Source organism: Xyrauchen texanus, chromosome 11 (genome assembly GCF_025860055.1).
Source record: "Xyrauchen texanus isolate HMW12.3.18 chromosome 11, RBS_HiC_50CHRs, whole genome shotgun sequence".
In the NCBI taxonomy this organism is placed as follows: domain Eukaryota; kingdom Metazoa; phylum Chordata; class Actinopteri; order Cypriniformes; family Catostomidae; genus Xyrauchen; species Xyrauchen texanus.
The window spans coordinates 7,280,527-7,301,507 of NC_068286.1; the positions used below are offsets into that span (position 1 = coordinate 7,280,527).

The 20,981-nt window shown below is 39.8% G+C and overlaps 1 protein-coding gene across 3 annotated transcripts in view; it reads left to right on the forward strand.

The window, feature by feature from the left end:
* Positions 1 to 315: 315 nt before the first annotated feature.
* LOC127651206 (protein jagged-1a-like) overlaps positions 316 to 20,981 on the forward strand; it is a 31,767-nt gene continuing 11,101 nt past the window's right edge. For all 3 annotated transcript variants that reach the window (XM_052136934.1, XM_052136935.1, XM_052136936.1), the window contains exons 1-13: positions 316 to 593; positions 1,016 to 1,324; positions 7,257 to 7,314; positions 11,497 to 11,754; positions 12,267 to 12,327; positions 12,664 to 12,794; positions 13,727 to 13,846; positions 15,063 to 15,176; positions 15,292 to 15,405; positions 15,935 to 16,048; positions 17,134 to 17,180; positions 18,946 to 19,119; positions 19,314 to 19,464. In XM_052136934.1, the coding sequence (XP_051992894.1) occupies positions 522 to 593; positions 1,016 to 1,324; positions 7,257 to 7,314; positions 11,497 to 11,754; positions 12,267 to 12,327; positions 12,664 to 12,794; positions 13,727 to 13,846; positions 15,063 to 15,176; positions 15,292 to 15,405; positions 15,935 to 16,048; positions 17,134 to 17,180; positions 18,946 to 19,119; positions 19,314 to 19,464 (1,723 nt within the window). In that variant the 5' untranslated portion in view covers positions 316 to 521. The remainder of the gene's footprint in view (positions 594 to 1,015; positions 1,325 to 7,256; positions 7,315 to 11,496; positions 11,755 to 12,266; positions 12,328 to 12,663; positions 12,795 to 13,726; positions 13,847 to 15,062; positions 15,177 to 15,291; positions 15,406 to 15,934; positions 16,049 to 17,133; positions 17,181 to 18,945; positions 19,120 to 19,313; positions 19,465 to 20,981) is intronic.

Here is a 20,981-nt window from a genome sequence, read left to right on the forward strand (position 1 = left end):
GTTTATTTTGAGGTGATCTTGAGCCCTTAAACCTCTTAAATTTACAGTGGCACACATACTTCAAGAAATGGAGACTACGTTAATTTTTATTATTATTCATTTTGATGCCGTTGTTTGTTTTGGATTTAATATTCACTATATATATATATATATGTAAAATAGCCACAAAAATTGGTTTAGAAAACAAGGTGGGTGTAGTTTCCATCCATAATCCCGCCCGCTCATGAATATCCAAGTATCCCCAGTGTTGACCACGCCCACCACCTCGGTGACCGTGCCGTATAGATGGAGCTTTCGCGCGGTTGCATTCGCAGCTTGTCTCTCAACCCGTGGGCATTGTTTTAAAACAGAAGGACAATAAAAGAATAGAGTGGCGGATAACAGAGCATTCGGAGGGTCATCAGGGTATCTCTTTATTGGATCTGAGCATTTCTGTCCTTGTGCATGTGGCACTATATGAGAGCCGTGTGTCGGCTGAAGTTGTAATTTCGCAGCGAAAGGTCCGCACAGACAGAGGAGGCATGATTCGGAGACCGAGTCCAAGTTTTGCGCTGTTGTCCGTTCATGTGCTTTTGCGGTGCCTGTGGATGAGGGTACGTGGGGTTTTGCTTTTCATATGATATGATATGACGACAAAACTGCATATACAAAGCAATCAGGGCATTTGAGATCAATGAACCTTTAGTTAAGTGCATGTTCCATCCAGAGTCTCTCTGTCCTGGAGGTCTAAAATAGATGCTTTTCAGAGGTTTCTGAAATGTGTTCTTGGATTTTCTCCTTTTAAGAGTTTGTAACGGGTTTAGCAGGGTTTTAAAACTTAATGCAAATAAATGAATTTTGCATTAGCTAAATAGATTGTAAAAATATACAAAACAACATAGTAGTCTACACATATATACGCAATTATACCGATTTAAATATTGCATTATTATACTAAAAAAATAAGGCATATTTCTTAACTATTTAATCCATATGACAAAGACTTATTAACTTTTTCCGTCTTTTGGTTTTGCAGGTATGTGAGGCATCTGGACATTTCGAGTTGCAGGTCTTGTCGATGCAGAATGTGAACGGAGAGCTGCAGAACGGCGCGTGCTGTGACGGCGCGCGGAACGCGGCGCACCGCAGATGCATCGCGGATGAGTGCGATACGTTTTTCCGAGTGTGTTTGAAGGAGTATCAGTCACGGGTGTTCTCGGGAGGCCCGTGTAGCTACGGAAGCGGATCTACTCCCGTCATTGGTGGGAATAATTTTTCTGTCAAGCCGTTGGCCGACACGAACGATAAATCGAGGATTGTGCTGCCCTTCAGCTTCGCGTGGCCGGTGAGTTGAACAGAAGTAAAGTTTTTGTTTGCCAAGTAAAGTTGGGAAATCGTAATCTGATTAAAGAGAACCCAATAGGATTAGTCGTCTCACTTATTACTTCAGTAAATATTTCTCACGGTGGGTTTAGTTTTGAACGTTCATTTCTGTACGTTTTGCTTGCAAAAATCTGTTGGACGTTTCCATTGTTAATGCAAACACACTTTGAACTTTTGTGACAACATGCCCCAACTGTAGGGGTAAGTTGTCACAATGGGAACCTGCTGCTTGTTTGAATTAGCTTAAATTAATCACAACATCTGCTCAATTTCATTGCATTCTATCCATTTAAATGTGTAAAATGTACGTTTACTTAATCAATTTGAGTTGGGACTACACAAATAGTTTTTGTGGTGTTAATGTTGCATTGATAAAACAATGCAGGAGATTCCCCTGCATGCTTTGCTTGGGACTGGATAGGGTAACACTTTATTTTTAACGTGTCCTTGTTACACATATTACATGTATATAATAACAGACAATTATGCGTAATTACAAGCAACTAACCCTTAACCAAACCCTTACCCTTACCCTAAACTTATAGTAAGTACATGTTAATTAGTAATAATCAGTTATTACTTGTGTAATTACACTGTAACAAAGACACATTCAAATAAAGTGTAACCCTGGATGGGATGAAAAAGTGTTGAAATTAAGTGTTATTTTATGCATTGTTGAGCAAGATGAGAATAGGAAGTGTTTGTTATATTGGTATTTAAAAAGAGTGTCTGTTATGCTGGAGTTTTGAGGGTTACTACTGTGGTGAAGAATGGCGCTTGGGCTTTGGTTGAGGATGCTTGTGTTCTGTAAGTTGGTCCAACATAAGAAAGTGTATTAAATAAACTTTAATAAATCGAGTCTGACTAATCTAAGAAAGTTGAGTTAAAACTACTATTGCACATTCATTTGACCTAATCCAACTAAATTATATTGGGTCAATGAAACTGACTTAATCTGAGTGAAAGGCGTTAATTTACTTGTAAAAGAAATTCTGCAATTCAGTAAAGTAAGGGCAATGACATCAAAATTAATGAATGAGCAAAATGGAAACGGTCACATTACTTAACAAAATATCATACCATTGAAATGGTTATTAACTGTATATAATGACAACATCTAAAACACCTGTGACAACTTGCCCCATCGTGACATTTATGTAAAATACCCTTGCCCTGCAACACAGCTGAGCCTTTGGGTTAAATCTAGTTAACCTTGACATCTTTTAAAAAAGTCAGATGAATCTTTAATTTTGGAGGATAGAATCAACAAAAAAATATTCTAATTTAAGACAGTTTTGATTGGATGTTTGAAACCAACACACAAACCCAGACAGCAAAAAATATGTCATTGGACTTTTGACCCAAACCTTAGATCTTGCCTTAGATTAGCCCTACCTTCCATGAGGCATCACTTTCATTTTGTAAATACTCAGTTGATATTTCCAGGGATGCCGAATGTTTGCTAACAAGCCGTTGTTTTGCGAGTGCCGGTTCTGGCATCATTCGTGCTCTCTGTGCCATCGCATTCTTCTGTGATGACGTTCAGGTTGGACAGGGGTTGTGTTACCCCAATCTGCCCACTTGGCCAATATCCTCTGAGATTAGTGGGTCAAAGCATTATAAAACACCTGTGTTTATGTCCAATGCTTACTGATGGACATTCAGAGGCTGTTTTACACACAATGGCAACAGGAAACTGCTCTCTCATAGGGCCACCATTGATCATATTGATCAAATCCATTGATCAAATAGCTTTTTCTCAAAACCTAATTAGCTGCCTACCTAGACAACATTTATGGGCATCATAAGCGTGCTCCGAGTCAGCAGCAGCATGCCCGTGATGCCCACAAATGCTGTCTTGGTTGGCAGCTCACTAGGTTTTGAGGCAAAGCCAAGAATTTAACTTTCCAACCAAGAATGCGTTCAGATTTGGGTTTTTCAATTACTGATGCTGATAAATAATGGAGATATATACCTGTATAATCCACTAACAGGGCTGTTGATAGAGTTTGGAACTGACACAATAAAGATCTGGAAGTGAATAAAGATATTAACTGATGTAGATAAAGAGCACGTTTACATACATGATTTAACATCAATTATGCTTAATAAGTTGACAACATGTACGGTCATGTAAATGCCTTAAACGGTTTTCCTTTATTGGGGTAAGGTCATAAAAGGTTTCAGCATAAACCGATCAGCACATGTAGTTTTTTGCCCATTACCCTGCTTTCACGTTTCACGCAGAGGTCGACCAAAAGTGGATTTTGCCGATACCGATAACTATGGTGGAAAAGGCAGATGGCTGATTAATCAGGTGATTTTAAAATCAATTTATTGAATGTAAAAAAATAGTTTAGGCTTTTCTTACACTGACAGGCACAGACAGAGGCTACAAGAGTCCAACATGGATTTAATCCTAGTTAAAGTTAATTGTTCAACCAAAATCACAACAATAATAAAACAAAAAATAAGATTGGGTCAATATCGCAGGACTTTTAACTGTAAACAAGCCTGAAATACACCGGGGACTCTTATTTTGAAAATTCTGTGCACCCAGCTCATAAGGGAAACAAAACATGCACTCTTATAAACACCTACAATATTAATATATAAACACTACAAAGTAAACAACATCATATATGCTAACGTCATATAGGCAAAAGTCTATGTATGAGCAGTAATTCGTTAACCATAGATCAACATTCATTAACAGTAGATTATCAGCGGTCTGCTAATACAAATTTAAATTTCCGTAAATATTGTAAATTTTGAATATATCTAATTTGCTGTCATTAAAATGTATTAAGAATCAGCCACCCTGCTCTCTAGAACTCTGCATCATCCTTTGCAAAACCTATATTGGTCAACTACTAAGAACAGGACATCTATGAATGGCAATGGTGGAAATGTTCCATGTTTACTTTCACAACTCTTCAGACTGAGGCGTCAATAAGAGGTCAAACCAGTTAGTCTGATATTCCAATCAGAACAAGTTAGTTTGGCAGCCGGGCCTCAAACTTCTAACCCCCTGCCCATGTCTATCAGAGCAGTCTAGACCTGTTTCAGAGCAGCTCTGAATGGAGATTAATTAGACATTGTCATCTTGCATGCTTTCTTTTGCGTCACAAGTCTACCTAGCAATTGAACTCTGCTCAGGCTGCGATGGTGGATTCTGGGATGCTGGTTCAACAAAGCGAGCTTACAAAGAAGCTGAGGGGGATCTTTGCATGAGTTTGTGTGCTCGGATCCATTTGTTGTTCATTTTCACATCATCAGCAGCAGTCAGGCCTGTATGAAGGAAATGCAGTGGATGTTTCGGGTGGTTTCTAGGTAACCAGCGTCCTTCTGCTAGTGAACTTGGAGCAGCTGAAGATTAGAGAACTTCTTTATTCTCACTGCTTGTAGGTATTTCCAGTTTCTCTCTAATAAACAACAATTCTTTATTGGTTCTTTGCCAGATCTTAGGTTTAACAGAGAAGCCTCGTCCCAGTAGGTTTAGCAAAGAAGCCCATTTTAGCAATGTGGGGTACTTGAACAAGCTTTCAGGGTCTTTGGAGATTAATCAAGCTCTTGATGTTTTATTATAGCTTCTTCAGATCAGCATATTGGTTTCTGGGTATAACATCAGTGCATAGTTGAAGTTCTTATGTGGCATTTTTTATTTATTAAAATGTTTTGCTAAAAAATACAGTATATGTAGGTAAATATTATAAGGTAACTATTGTAACATATTATGGATTGGCATTTTCAAGTAAATTTGTAGTCGAGTACTCTAACACCCCCTCACCCGGAGTTACATAGAAACCAATTCTGACGGCTTTAGGGTAATGCACATACTGTATACAAACTCTGATTCTACATAAAGGTCATCACATTTTTATAATTTAACATGTTATAATTCTGGAAATCAAGTGACAAAATTTGGCTTTTTATAAAATGCGCTCCATCATGTTCAGAGAATTAATGCACATACACACATCGTATGATAATGTGTAATAAGCTTGCGAGTTTCTTGTACCGCTTCACATTTTCTTTCCACCACAAAAGCGGATCCTTGTCCGTTGGTTTGCATGACTCCAACGAGAACCAAATACCAATAGGGTAGATCAAAGTGTCAAAATATTATAGTACAAGAATGTCTTCTTGTATCATGTCTTCTTCTCTCATCCAACACCTCGATGACACATATCCACAGCATCCCCAGTGGACTCAATTGTTACTGCGAGATTTGGTGGGCAATACAGAGGAAAAGTACAATATAATTCAGCATTGCCAACAGCAGGCAGATGCACAAAAGAAAATGAAGCTGAGATTATTTAGTAGTGTTTTTAATAGTCGACTAGCTTGTATGTAGGGTAGCAGTAGTCACAGCAACGTCACATGAGAGTTAGTTCATTTCAAACAGAATTACAGCACTGGGCGGAAGCAATGCTTTACAGTTAAAAACTTTTTCATTATCAATTTGTTTCTTACACCAACCTATCTATTTGTTTCAGAAGACAATAATTGATCAACTGGAGTTGTGTGGATTACATTTATGCTTCCTAAATATGTCTTTTGGACTGTCAAATAGCCAGCAGCCTGATGGCACCAATTTACTTACATGATAAGGACCTACAGATCATTTTTCTAAAAATATTAATTTATGTTTACCTGAAGAAAGACAGTCATACACATCTGGGATGGTATGGTGAATAATGAGGATAAGTGAATAATGAGAGAATGTTTCTTTTTGGGTGAACTATTCCTTTAAGAAAACTCGCCCTTTTACGCCATTTTAGGGCATATATATAAATGTTAAGATATACGTTGATAAAGAACATATCTTTTAGTGTGTGAAGTGAATGTTGTCCAAGAGGTGCTCAATGTCTTTTTCACTCACTCCTTCAAAACACCAATGTGTCACTTTCAAATGAATCTTGCAGTCTTGCTCTCTCTTTTCTTTCTCTCTCTTTGTCTCTCTCTCTCTCTCTCTCTCTCTCTCTCTCTCTCTCTCTCTCTCTCTCTCTCTCTGTGCACAAGTATGAACTTCTGATGGCCTGAGTGCAATACAGCCCAACCCTCAGCTCATGCCATACACACTCGCTCTACTTCACCTTCATCATTTGTGTGTCAGTGTGTGGATGGATTAAAGCTCATAAAGAACCACAGATCCCCCAGACCGCAGAGACAGGAGGAGCAGACATTATTTGTGTGTTTATGTGTGTGAGGTCAGCTCAATGAACATTAATACAGTAGATCTTTCTGATCTGTGTTCCTTGGTCTGCCTTCGTCTTATCTTCACTCTTTTGTCTCAGTGCTTAGAATTTTGTTTTCTTTCACATTGTTTTCCCCTCTTTCCCAAGAGGTATTTTTTTCTCAGACTTCATCTTACATCTTGTCGAGTCATTTTCTCATGCATTCTTTCTCTCTCCTGTCTGTCCTGTTTATTATCTTCAGTGCTGACAGGAGAGAGAGAGAGAGAGAGAGAGAGAGAGAGAGAGAGAGAGAGAGAGAGAGATAGTAAAAATAGTTTAGTCTGTTGATAAAGAAGAGAGTGATGTGCTGAGAATCATTCACTAAGTTGATAAATGGTAATGTATCACGTCACAGTCACTCTTTAACTCAGTGGCACCTTGAGCATTTGATTTATAACATGATTGTGTTTTCATACTATATATCAGCTGATCTGAGCACAGCAGCTCTGGGATGAGTGGTAAGAGAATATTATCTATAAAGCATTTCACTGCAGTAAACGTGCTCGTATATGTCTCTGTTACGCCGTCCTATAAAGATATATTCTGTAACTGTAATTCTGTAAATTGTGTTCTAAAACTGGGTGTTTGTGATTGAATATAAGATGTTATGCTGATTGTGGCAGGTGTGTTTATTTGTCTGTCTTTGTCTTTCAGAGGTCATATACATTGATTGTGGAGGCCTTGGACTTCAACAATGACTCAAGCACTGGCAGTGAGTGCCACACACGCACACACACACACACAAATAAAAAACATTTTAAATAAAGCTACAGTGCTGTGAAAATGTATTTGCCCCATCTTCATTTCTTCTCTTTTTGTGTATATCTCATACTAAATTGTTTAAAAAATGCAAACAAAATCTAGCATACAACATAGGCATTCTGAATAAACACAAAATACAGTTTTAAATGATAATGTTATTGAAGCAAAAAGTTATCCAATACCAGCTGGACCTGGTGAAAAATTATTTGCCCCCTTAGTTACTAAATACCAAAATATATGAAACTGCATTCATAATGGTGTTCAGCTGGACTAGACACACGCAGGCCTGATTACTGCCAGACCTGTTCAATCAAATCAACACCTAAATAGATATTTTTCAATGAATTTGGCTAAAAGGTCTCACCCAGTAGAACACTATACCAAGGTCGAAAGAAATTTCAGAAATGATAAGCAAAAAGGTGATTGAATAACATCAGTCTGGGATGGGTTTTCAAAGGCTCTGGGACTCCAAAGAACCACAGTAAGAGACGTTATCTCCAAATGGTGAAAACTTGGCACAGTAGTCAACCTTCCCAGAAGTGGCCGACCTTCCATAATTCCTCCAAGAGCACAGTGTCGACTCATCCAGGAAGTCACAAAAGAGCCAAGGACAACATCCAAGCAACTGCAGGCCTCTCTCGCATCAATAAAGGTCACTGTTCATGACTCCACTATCAGAAAGACACTGATCAAAAATGCCACCCATGGAAGAGTGGCGAGGAGAAAGCCACTGCTAACCCAGAAGAACATTAATGCTCATCTGAATTTTACCAAAACACACTTTGATGATCCTCAAAACTGTGGACTGATGAGTCGAAAGTGGAACTGTTTGGAAGACAGGGGTCTTGTTACAGCTGGCATAAATCAAACACAAAAAGAACATCATACCTACGGTCAAGCATTTTGGTGGTAGTGTGATGTGTGGGGATGATTTGCTTCTTCAAGGGTGCAATAATTGAAGGAAACATGAATTCTGCTCTCAACCAGAAAGCCCTAAAGGAGAATATCCGGTCATCAGTCGATGAGTTGAAGCTCAAGCGCAACTGGAGATGAAACAGAAAGACAATGATCCAAAGCATAGGAGTAAGTCCACCTCTGAATGGCTTAAAATAAGATCAATTTAAGTTTTGGAGTGGCCTAGTCAAAGACCTGACTTGAACCTGATTGAGATGCTGTGGCAGGACCTTAAACAGGCAGTTCATGCTCCAGTGTGGTTGAACTAAATCAGTTATGCTAAGAAGAGTGGAAGAAAATTCCCCCACAGCATTGAGAGACTGATCTCCAGTTATTGGAAGTGTTTGGTTGCAGTTGTTGGTTTGGTTGCTGATGAAGGTAGCACAATCAGCTATTAAGTTTAAGTAGGCAGTTTTTCACATGGGTGATATAGGTGTTGGATCCATTTTTTGCTTCAATAAAAAAACACATATATTTGAAAACTGTATTTTGTATTTACTTAGGTTGCCTTTGTTTTATGTTATATCTCGTTTGAAGATCAAAAACAATTTAGTGTGAAAAATACACAAAAATAGAAGAAATCATGATATAAGTACTTTTTCGCAGCACTCAGTGCTAACTGTCCCCTTAAATTTTTTGTCTGTGTCTGAAAATGGAGACAGAGAAAGTCTTCCCGTTGGTGCTCCCCGTGTGAGTGTTTTGTGGTGGTTTATGTAGTGCTCTATTTATGTGAGTAATTGGTGCCAGCTGTTCAAAATTCCAATGGTTTCGACGTTTCCAGGTGTGGGTAATTGTGGTAGCCAAGGGCAATGCTAATTCTGACAAGGAAGACTCTCCATAATGCGAAACCTGAGCATATATCGCGAGGCAAACGCCACGTGATGCACGCAACAAGCAACAAAAACAAGACAGGACACCTGTGTGAGAGTTCGGCCACACACACTCCCGATACCTTAGACCAAAGTGAACCTCAGCTGTTGTGCAAAGTACTTTATCGGACAAAAGATAAAGGTACAAGATGGTGTACTTAACATCATAACGTACTTAATAACCTGTAGTAAGGACTGTAAAGAGATGGACCAATGAAACAGAGCTGGAACTACAAGCCTGCTTTGACTGCACTGATTGGAGTGATTTTGAGGCTGTAGACACCATACTAATTACAAGACACCATCCCCCAACCTTGTAGGGAATCAACAACTGTCTGATGACCTTAATGTGTTTTACTGTAGATTTGCTACAGTCAAACACCCCACACCCACTCTGACCTTCACCTCACACAAACATCAACACCTCCTGCAATCACCCTCCTCCCCCCAACCGCTACACAATCTGCATTTAAGATCCGTGAAAAGGATGTGTGCCATGTATTCTGGAAACAAAAGACAAGGAAAGCACAGGGCCCAGATGGTGTTTTACCCATTTGCCTGAAATCCTGTCTTGACCAGCTGGCCCTCATCTTCACACAGATCTTCAATAGATCACTGGAGCAGTGAGAAGTTCCCTGCTGCTTCAAATGCTCCACCATCATCCCTGTCCCAAAGAAACCCCAAATCACACGATTTAATGACTAAAGACCCGTCACTCTGACATATGAGGTCATGAAGCCATTTGAGAGACTGGTGTTGGCCCACCTGAAGGACATAACTGGACCCTTTCTGGATCCCCTTCAAGTTGCTTATCGAGCAAACAGGTCTGTGGATGATGCATTCAACATGGGATTGCATCATATCCTGCTACATCTGGGCAGACCAGGGACATATGCAAGGATCCTTTTTGTGAACATCAGTTTGGCTTTCAACACCATCATCGCAGCTATTCTCCAGACTAAATTAAACCAACTCTCTGTTCCCACCTCTATCTGTCAGTGGATCACCAGGTTTCTGACAGATAGGCAGCAGTTAGTGAGACTGGGAGAATTCACATCCAGCACATGTACTTCCAGCACCTGGACAATCAGCACTGGTGCCCCCACTACACTTCTTGCTGTTCACAAATGACTGCACCACCAAGGACTCCTCTGTCAAGCTCCTGAAGTTTGCAGATGACACTACTGTCATCGGCCTCATCCAGGATGACGATGAGTCTGTATACAGAAGGCTGTCTGGTGCAGTCAAAACAATCTGGAGCTGAACACGCTCAAAACAGTGGAGATGATGGTGATGACCCCAACATTGACCCCGCTCACCATTCTGAACAGCACCGTGGCAGCAGAGGAGTCATTCAGGTTTCTGGGCTCTAACATCTCACAGGACCTGAAGTGGAAGACCCACATCCCAGAAGACAGATTATTGGTTGCCTCCTGCCCTCCCATCAAGAACTGTTCACTAAAACAGTGAGGAAAAGGGATGGAAAAGTCACTCTGGACCCCACTCACCCAACTCACTACCTCTTTGAACTGTTTCCTTCTGGTCGGCGCTACAGAGCACTAAGCACCAGATCTGTCAGGCACAAGAACAGATTTTTCCCTCAAAACATCGGCAACAATTCTCACCACAATTGTATAGAGCAGTTATCGGAGTTACCGCAGACTTTGTCAGTTCGAACTAGTCTGGTCTCTGTTGACATTTATGTTTATAACGTAGCGTTAATAATCAATTCCCCGCTGTATTGTAACTTAAAATGCTGTTTGCAAAGTCAACTCACTAGGTTTTAGAGCCATTCATTTTTAAAAACAGCAGGCAGTATTCATTGTAAGCTGTGCAGCATGCTGTAAGCAGTACGTTAGCAGAAATCAAAAACATGACACTTGTCCACCTTTCTCTTTTGCACTGGGGTGTTATATTTCCAGCATCATACTGGTGTGTGAGGGTCTGTCTCTCTCTCAGGTAAACAGAGAGTTGAGCTAACAGTGGCATCTCAGGTTTGGCAGCCTGATGCCTGTCCTCCTGTATTTCTGAGTGACAGGTTTGGATAAAGAGTGAAACCATGTGCAACACACACTTCACACACTCCTCTCACAATTTACAACTCTGCGGCCAAATACCTCACCGCTGTGCTGGATTTTGGCCTGCCCTGAAAAATTACAATGGTACCCCTCTGCTCAAATGAACAATAGTAAACAAGAATATTGTACACCCTGTCCTTAAAGGTATAGTTCCACCCCCAAATTAAAAGAATTTACTCAACCTCAATAATGTACATAATGAAACCAATTATCTCACTTTCTCAACTGTAGGTATGAACGGACAAGTAATAGAGAAAGCAGTTCAGTCCGGCATGATCAACCCAAACGGTCAATGGCAGGTCTTGAAACACAACGGACCGGTGGCTCAGTTCCAGTACCAGATTCGGGTCACCTGCGATGAACACTACTTTGGCTTCGGCTGTAATAAGTTCTGTCGGCCCAGAGATGACTTCTTCGGACACTATACTTGCGATCACAATGGCAACAAGACCTGTCTGGAGGGCTGGGCTGGACCAGAATGCAACACCGGTAAGGGAGCGGGGCCTTGACAGAATATCACATAGATATGATGACTTGAAGTGCACCTGAGAAGCTTGTATGTCCGAGATTATGAGTAAATCAGAATCAGAATTGTACCTTGACAAGCCAAAGTTTCAAAGTTTTCCGCAACAGAGTGTAAAGAAGAGATTACAGAGATTATCGAGTTCATAAATGAGGTTGGTCTTTTTCCATTGGGCACACCAAATGTTTGCATTCGTTTATAGAGCGAAATTGATCAGATAAAGACTCCAATATCACAGTTCCATATAGTTGAATTTATATGAATGTTGTTATTTAAGATCATCACTATCACAAAAAGGCTTTGACTTACACATCCCATCCCATCCAGGGAAAATACATCATGTTGGCAGAGTGTGTGTATGTGTGATGACATTCATAGTGACTGCAGTAATGCAATGAGAGAGAAGGTCACAATGATGGTACTGATAGCAGTAACAATATTCCTCTTTACCTTGTGTTGTTTTCTCGAATTTTCTCAGCAATCTGTAAGCAAGGCTGCAGCACTGAGCATGGCTCCTGTAAAGTGCCTGGAGACTGCAGGTAATATACGGCATTTATTTACACACAAAATGGATTTTATGTTTCTAACGACAAACAATGTGTAATACATTGATAAAAAGAGATAAATGGAATTGAAGATGGAATATATTTACTTAATACATTTGTTTGTGTGCTGTGTACTTTATGCTGATTAGACTTTTAGCTTGTCTGTATGGAGTGCTCTATATCAGTCAATATTGGTTAGGATGTTACCTTAAAATATAGGTGCCTATGTAGACAGTAGACAGCAAGGCAGCTTAATAGGTTTAAATTAGAACAGATTTCCTGTTATGCTTGACAAAACCGCATATTTTAGGTGGTGTTATGTATTTACAGGTGTTTGTATGGCTGGCAAGGAGAGTATTGTGATCAGTGTATTCCTCACCCTGGCTGTGTGCACGGCACCTGTGTGGAACCCTGGCAATGCCTTTGTGACACCAACTGGGGAGGACAGCTCTGTGATAAAGGTATTCTATTCTATTTTGTGCTTACTATTCTATTCTATTCTATTCTATTCTATTCTATTCTAATGTATTCTATTCTGTTCTACTCTATTCTGCTTTGTCCCTTTTATTCTATTATGTTCTATTTTATTCTGCCTCACTGTTCTGTTCTTACACATTGTGTTCTATTCAGTTCTATTATATTTGTCCGTGCTATAATAATTGTCCTTTCTATTCTATTATATTGTGATATGTCCTTTCTATTCTATTCTGTTCAATGATATTCCATTCTATTTTCTGTTCTGTTCCATTCTGCTTTGTCCTTTCTGTTCTGTTCTATTCTGTTAGGTTCCATTCTATTCTATTCTGTTTGGTCCTTATTATTCTGTTCTATTCTATTCTTCTTTATCCCTTCTATTCTATTCTATTCTATTCTATTCTGCGTTGTCCCTTTTATTCTATTCTATTAGGTTCTATTCTCTTTGGTCCTATCTGTTATTTTGTTATATTGTTATGCTTCATTATTTTCTATTTTATTGCATTCTATTCTATTCTATTCTATTATGTTTTGTCCTTAATATTCTATTTTGATCTGTTCCATTCTGCTTTGTCTCTTCTATTCTATTGTATTGTATTCTGTTCTATTATATTCTGCCTTGCCCTTAAGATTCTATTCTGTTCTGTTCAATTCTATTGTGTTCTGTTCTGTTCTGTCTATTCTATTGTTATGTTCCATTCTATTTTATTATTTTTGTCTGACTCCTTACTATTCTGTTCTGTTCTATTCTGATTTGTCCCTTATATTCTATTATGTGTTGTCCTTTCTATTATTCTGTTCTGTTCAAGTCTATTGTATTGTATTTTATTGCATTGTTTTCTATTCTGTTCTGTTCTGTATTTATCAATTTGTCCTCCTGGAGTATGGGTAATTTGTTTGAACTCTTTGTCTCATGTAGACTTGAATACCTGCCGCACACGACAGCCCTGTCTTAATAGAGGCACCTGTAGTAACACAGGACCAGACAAATACCACTGCGCTTGTCCTGATGGCTACTCTGGACAGAACTGTGAAAGAGGTAGGTCACATCCTGTAAAATCCTTGAAGAGGAAATAAGGTCATGGGGTTGGAGCCATGACATGAGCTCAGCATCATTCTGAAAGACTGTTAATCAGACTAAACAAGGCTGATGTTTTTGTGTCTGTAGCTTTTAGTCCATGTCTGTTAGCTTTGAGATCATCTATATGCTTGTTTACTTTTGAAGCTGCTTTTGCATTGTGGAAGGGAAAATCTTTGTCACTGTTACATATTTCTCTTTTTGAAGTTAGTTTAAGAGTAAAAGATGGAGTGAGAGTGATTCCTGCCAAAACCTTCAATTTGAAACACACTAAACATGCAAACACATACAGTACACACTAGACATTTTAAATACCAATCAAGTGGTCCATCTCCTTGCCAAGCCAAAGACTGCAGTGTGCATTAATCGATTTGGGTAGAAAAATGCTTCACATTGTGTGTGTGTGTGTGTGTGTGTGTGTGTGTGTGTGTGTGTGTGTGTGTGTGTGTGTGTGTGTCTCTTCCGCATGTGTGGTGGTAGTCTGAATAGAGTAGAGTTGCTTGAGACAGGTTGGTTTGGCAGAACATGCTTGTCTCCTGTCAAACAATCATCACCACAAACCTGATTTCACATTCGATTTAGGGCACTTTATTGGCCAAACAATTGCAAAACAAGAGTAAAAACATAGCTGCAAGCAGCGATGACGGGCCCAAGCACCATGGGTCCATTTCCAACAATGCATGATGGATACGGCAACAACTCAACATTAATGTAAATTTTGATCCTAATCATACAATGTGTAATACACATATGCCACTATTTCAGTTTGACTACAACTTCATGTAATTTAATCCGTTGCTATGACAACACTATTAAAGCTATCAAGCATGACTTCCAATTTTTCCATCAACAACGTTTAACAATAGTCTAAACAATTTTGAAGCAATTTGGGTAAATGTAAGAGGACTATTTCAAAGTCTGTTGTAAGTGCCACACTTACTGCTGCCAGTTAGTGGCACTATGACTGTGACCCACAATAGCCACATCAATGTGATCAGCCCGCAAGTCCAAACATATGGCTCAGTTATGATGTAAATCACACAATGGACGCAGAAAATATGAGACACTTCCATTTTCCCATTTTTTTAACGTTACTTTATCACGTCACCATGGCAACTCGATATATCAAAAATCCATTTGCAATTTGCAATCATAACATCTGTCTCTCTCTCTGTAGCGGATAACGCCTGTCTGTCTGAGCCGTGTTTGAATGGAGGCAGTTGTGTGGAGTCCAGTCAGGGATTTGAGTGTCAGTGTGCGCCTGGCTGGACTGGACCATCCTGCAATATCAGTAAGCCTGTCTGCCCTTATAATCTCATATGTGTCTCCTCTAGTGTTTTAGATGAGATCTCAACAATATTCAAACCTTTGATATAGAATTTTCTGGGTTTCCTACTCTTCTTCAGATGAAGATGACTGCAGTCCAAACCCATGTAATCATAGCGGCCTGTGTGTGGACTTGGTGGATGGATTTAAATGCATCTGCCCGGTTCAATGGACCGGAAAGACCTGTCTCATTGGTGTGTGACCCCTCTCTGCGCCTTCTCTTTTCCAAGCAGTGTGCCTTTTCCCTTTCTCCCTCTTTTTCTTTGAGTTTCTTTGAGTTTTTGTTCAAAAATCCGATTACCGTGGTAACCAAGTCAGCCTTGGAGAAATTTAAGAGACCATCATGTGACCCCCACCGCTGTTTTGTACTAGAATGCATTTACAGTCCATTTATACACATACCCACTCACAGTGTAGCAAATTCTTCAAGGGATAGTTCACTCAAAAAGGAAATTTCAGTCATCATGTACTCACCCATATGTTGTTCCAAACCCATATGACTTTGCAATGAAAGTGAAAGCTGACTGAGGCTAACATATCCTTTTGTGTTCCACGGAAAAAGCCAGTCATACGAGTTTGGAACACATGAGGGTGAGTACATGATGACAGAACTTAAATATTTGCTTAAACTAGTCCTTTAAGAAATGTTTGGCTGTAATTTAATTTGGCTGATTAAAATTTAAACTGTGCTCACACCATTTCATTTTGACGTTTTTGGCATAGATGCTAACGAATGTGAGGAAAGCCCATGCGTCAATGCCCACTCCTGTCGAAATCTGATTGGTGGATACTTCTGTGAGTGTCTCCCAGGTTGGACAGGACAGAATTGTGACATCAGTAAGTATCAGACTTTTGTAAATGATAAAACAGGAGAAAAAAAATCCCTTTGACTTACAATATATTTAAGGACGGACTCAAGCCCTATTTTTCTAATCCAGACTTGGGCGAGTAAAACCCTAGCAACCACCTTGTAATGCCTTAGAAACCACTCAGAATATACTAGCAACCGCATAGAAACACATAAAAAATCTCTAAACATACTAGGCTAGTAACTGCATAACAACACCTTAAAAATACGCAGAACATGCAAGTAACCACATAGCAACATGCTAAAAACCACTCAAAACATAATAGTAACTGTATAGCAACATGATAGAAACACACAAAACATGTTAGTAGTAACTGCAAAGCAGCATATGCTAAAAAAACATTCAGAACATACCAGTAACAGCATAGCTATATGATAAAACTTCTCCGAACATTCTAACAACTTCATAACAACAATTAAAACATTCTAATAATCGCATAGTAACATGCTAAAAACACTCAGAACATAGGCTACTACTAACAGCATAGCAACATACTAAAAACACAGAACATTCTAGTAACCGCACAGCAACATGCCAAAAAAAAACACTCGGAACATACTAGCAATTGCATAGCAACATGCTAAACTACTCAGACAACACTAGCAACTGGATAGCAACATGCTAAAACCACCCAGAACACCCTAGTAACTGTATAGCAACATGCTAAATACCGCTCAGAACATATTAGCAACCGCATAGCAATATGCTAAAAACAACTTATAATATCCTAGCAACCGCATAACATTGCTCTGGCAAACAGCCACAACAGCAGCAGCTTGTTGTGCAATTATCTGTATTTTAAGATTTGGAATGTGGTTTGTCAGAGTTGGAATCTGTTGAAAACTGTTAATAATAATAAATATTTTGGGTAATTTGATTATGCTTTTAGCTACCAGTAAGAGTGTGGTACTTTCATGTCCATGTAACACATTTTATCATGTTTAAATCCATTCTGTAGAATTCTGCAGAAAATTGCTCTAATTTGGCCAGTGTTGCTTTCTTGGCATGATTTATGAAATGTGAAATGATATTTTGATGGATTACCCCCCACAGATGTCATCGACTGCCATGGCCAGTGTCTTAATGGAGGATTGTGTAAGGTAGGCCCATTTTCTTCAACGTTTCCATCGTTTTTGGCAGAAGTTAAAGACCCCCCAGACTTTATTTCTCTCTATCCCTCCATTTTGATCTCTCCCCCTCCATTCTTATTTAAAAATAGCAAAAGTTGAGTCATGTGTTAGAGAATGAAAAGAAAAAAATTGGTCAGAGAGAGAGAGCGGCTGTGTAAAAATATCAGATTACCATAAACATTCTTGTCTCCTGCCCTTGTCTCCTATTCTTTGTTTTTCCCCCTCATTTGTTCTGTATTCTTCCCTTGCTCTACAGCAATGTAGGCTGATTCTCAAACAGCTGGAACACATTAGAACATTGTCTGAGGGAGTTAGCAATGAAAACACTGCAAGTAAAATCCTAATTAGTTTCGACACTCCTGTGTTTGATTTGATCTAATGCAATGTGTTTTAATGCACCATAGAGTTTTAGTCCCTTATTCTGCAAGAACAAAAAAAGATTTACTAGGGTAGGTGGTACGACAAAAATGTATATCGCTGTATGAGAAATTTTGGATCATAGTAACTGTAGTTATTTTTTATGGAGATTCAATTCAAAATGTACCCTTTCAATTGCAGTCCACTCAACATTGCTTCAGCTGATGCTATGTGGAGTTCCTTCTCCGACAACCTAGTTGAAACCCTTGTACAATAATGGCAATTCTAAGATTGGCAATGGTGACTGATCTATGTGCCTAAGGTTTAATCCACATCTCTCTGGGCTCAGGTGGTTCATCTTCAAGCCTTTTTCCCTCCACCGTTTAATTCAGATGAGGAACAATCGTTGCATTTATTATGCCCTGTGCGAGCATTACAGGCATACGTTGAACGCACCTGCCAATTTAGACTGTCTGACCAGCTGTTTGTTTGCTATGGAGGATGCACTAATGGAATGTCCATCTCTAAGCAAAGACTCTCTCACTGTATTGTTGACCCGATCGCCCTTGTTTACGAGTCACAGGGTGCAAATGAGATGAGAGGCATGGCCTCTTCATGGGCATAAATGCTTGGTGTGTCTTTACAAGACATCTTTTTTGTAGCAGTATGGTCTTCTCAAAACACATTCACAAGGTTTTACAACCTAGATATGACGTCTATCTCTTTGCAAATCTTCTCTGTCTAGAGTGCTTGCTATTATGCTGACCAACTTTAAACTTGAGCCCCTTATTAAGGTTAGGCTGCCCGTTATTTACACAACTGCCTGCATAGAGACCGTTGTACATCTCCCTTAAAGTCACAGGCACTTTCAATTTAATAAAAGTTCCTTCCCTAATGGTCTCGTGAAGGGGTTAATTCATACTTTGTTATAATAGTTTATATTAGTGCTCCATGAGGTACATTCACTTGCAACATGCTCTTGACGGTCACCAACCTGCAGGATTGTGATGTCATACTCTTTCAAGTAATATACCTCCGGTATCTCTCTCTGGGGGGATTACATCATGTAGTGCAGCGTGATGGGACTCAGTCAGAAAATTTGGAAGAAATGGTGATTTCACGCCCGCTTATATAGGAAAGCTTTGCGCCTTAAGGGGCGGGGCCTCAGACACCATTGCCAATCTTAGATTTGCCGTTATTGTACAAGAGTTTCAACTAGGTCATCCCCATAGTGTCAGCTGACACAATGTCTCATTCCCTTCATCTCAGGGAACCAAGATTTCATGTGTAACTGAGCTGGTTTATATAATAATAACCATGTGTAACCATGTGTCCAGCCCTAATTTCCACATTCTCTCTCCCTCTGTCTGTCTTTCAGGATCTGGTAAATGGATACAGGTGTCTGTGTGCACCAGGCTTTGCAGGTGAACACTGTGAGAGAGATGTTGACGAGTGCGCAAGTCGACCCTGCCTAAACGGCGGACGCTGCCAAGACAGTGTCAATGGATTCCAGTGTCTCTGTCCACCTGGTTTCTCAGATGTTCTGTGTCAGGTGAGTAATACACACACCATTGCGCGCACACACACAAAAAGGATGTCATGGGGTCTTCAATTATTTAAATCAATCAGAACTGTTATTGTATCAACACTCATTCTATGGGGCACAATATGGATGAAACGCAGCCTTATTTGTCTTTGTTTTACCATTCAAAGATTCAGTTATATGTGTTGTTATCTTGACTTAAGCTGGACATAGACTACTGTGAGAGCGGCCCGTGTCAAAATGGAGCACAGTGTTTTAGTTTGGCCTCAGATTACTACTGTAAATGTCCTGAAGATTACGAGGGCAAGAACTGTTCCCAGCTTAAAGACCACTGCCTCACCACACCATGCCAAGGTATGTTACCCTATGGATTTGTGTATTAAATTTGCATTTATGTATTTTATCTAAAGCAACTTGCAATGCATACAAGTTATACTGTACATTTTATCAGTACATTGCATTCTCTAGGAATCAACCCCATGACTTTGGCATTGCTAGCGTCAATTAATGCAATCGATGATCATTTGTGTATCATTTTCATCCAAGATACGTAGTTGCTAAATTAAAGCATTTTTGAAGAGGATATCATCTTCTGTTGTCTCCTGTGCCCATAGTAGCTGTCTACCAAGCTCCTAATACACTCTGGTACATGGAAAAACTCAAGTGCACAAAGACCAAATTGGTGTGGAACTTTTGGTGGTGTAGGCATTTGCCAAGTCCAGCCAGACTACGTGGATGTCTTTTTTATCTCTCTTGGCAGCTTGTATCTATGTATTCATTCATCAGGAGGTAGTCAGTCATCCTCCTTGCTACCACCGAAAAGAAAAGCTTTCCCTCCACATTTAATAGAGCAATGCTCCTAAACTGACTAATGCTGGTGGATCCCTGCTGTTTGGGGTATGAAGATGGCCACTGCCCTTCACCACTACACGGGTATGCACTGATTCTTCCAGGCAACAATCAACAGTCTCCACAACATTTTAATAACCATGGGGCACTTCTTATACAGCTTGTATGGTATCCCATTCGAGCCTGGGGATGAAGTTGCCCTGGCTGTTTCTACCACCTGCCTCACCTCACTCAGCTTAGGCGGATCTCAACAAATTCCACTACTGGCTCTACTAGACGTGGGACATATCCAGGGGAGCCAAGTTCCTCTTTTGCCATCACCAGCTTCCCATTCCTCTTTTCTTCCAGTAGATTTCTGGCAAACTTAAAAGGGTCCTTGATGAATTTCACCCTTTCATGCTCCTTCTTTCTTCTCCGCTGTCGGATTCTCTCTGCCCTCCTCAAGACCGCTAATCTAGTCCTCATGCCATCCCACAATACCTTCAAGCCCTCCTTCTCCTGGTCCTCTGCCTTCCTCCAAGCCTCACAAAGCTGCCTCCACTCTTTCACTTGCTGAAGTATCTCCATCTCTCTCTGACCCATCACCTTGGGACCACTCTTCCTTACTACTGTTTCACCAAATCTACCTATGCATTCTTCATACACAATATCGCTAAACATATTAAGCTTGGCCTCTACCCTTCCAGTATGGCCGTTCTCCAAGATGGAGCACAGGTCCTCATCTAGTCTGCTCTATGCATCCTTATCATTAGATCTTGATTAGCCTCCTTCTCCCTGGTTTCTTCTCATTGTCATTGTAAAATATTATCTTTAATTTTTGATTATAAGTAGTGGTCGATCGGCTGATATTCAGATTTTTTTCATAATCGGCATTGGCCTATAAACTTTCATGTTTGGCCAATTTGTTACTTGAGGGTACCGAAAATCACCTGCTTGCATGTGAAGCGACTGAAACGATCATTCCTGGTTTGTTTTGTTGTTACGTGCCATCGTGTTACTACAATAATAGACCAGTCTGCAAC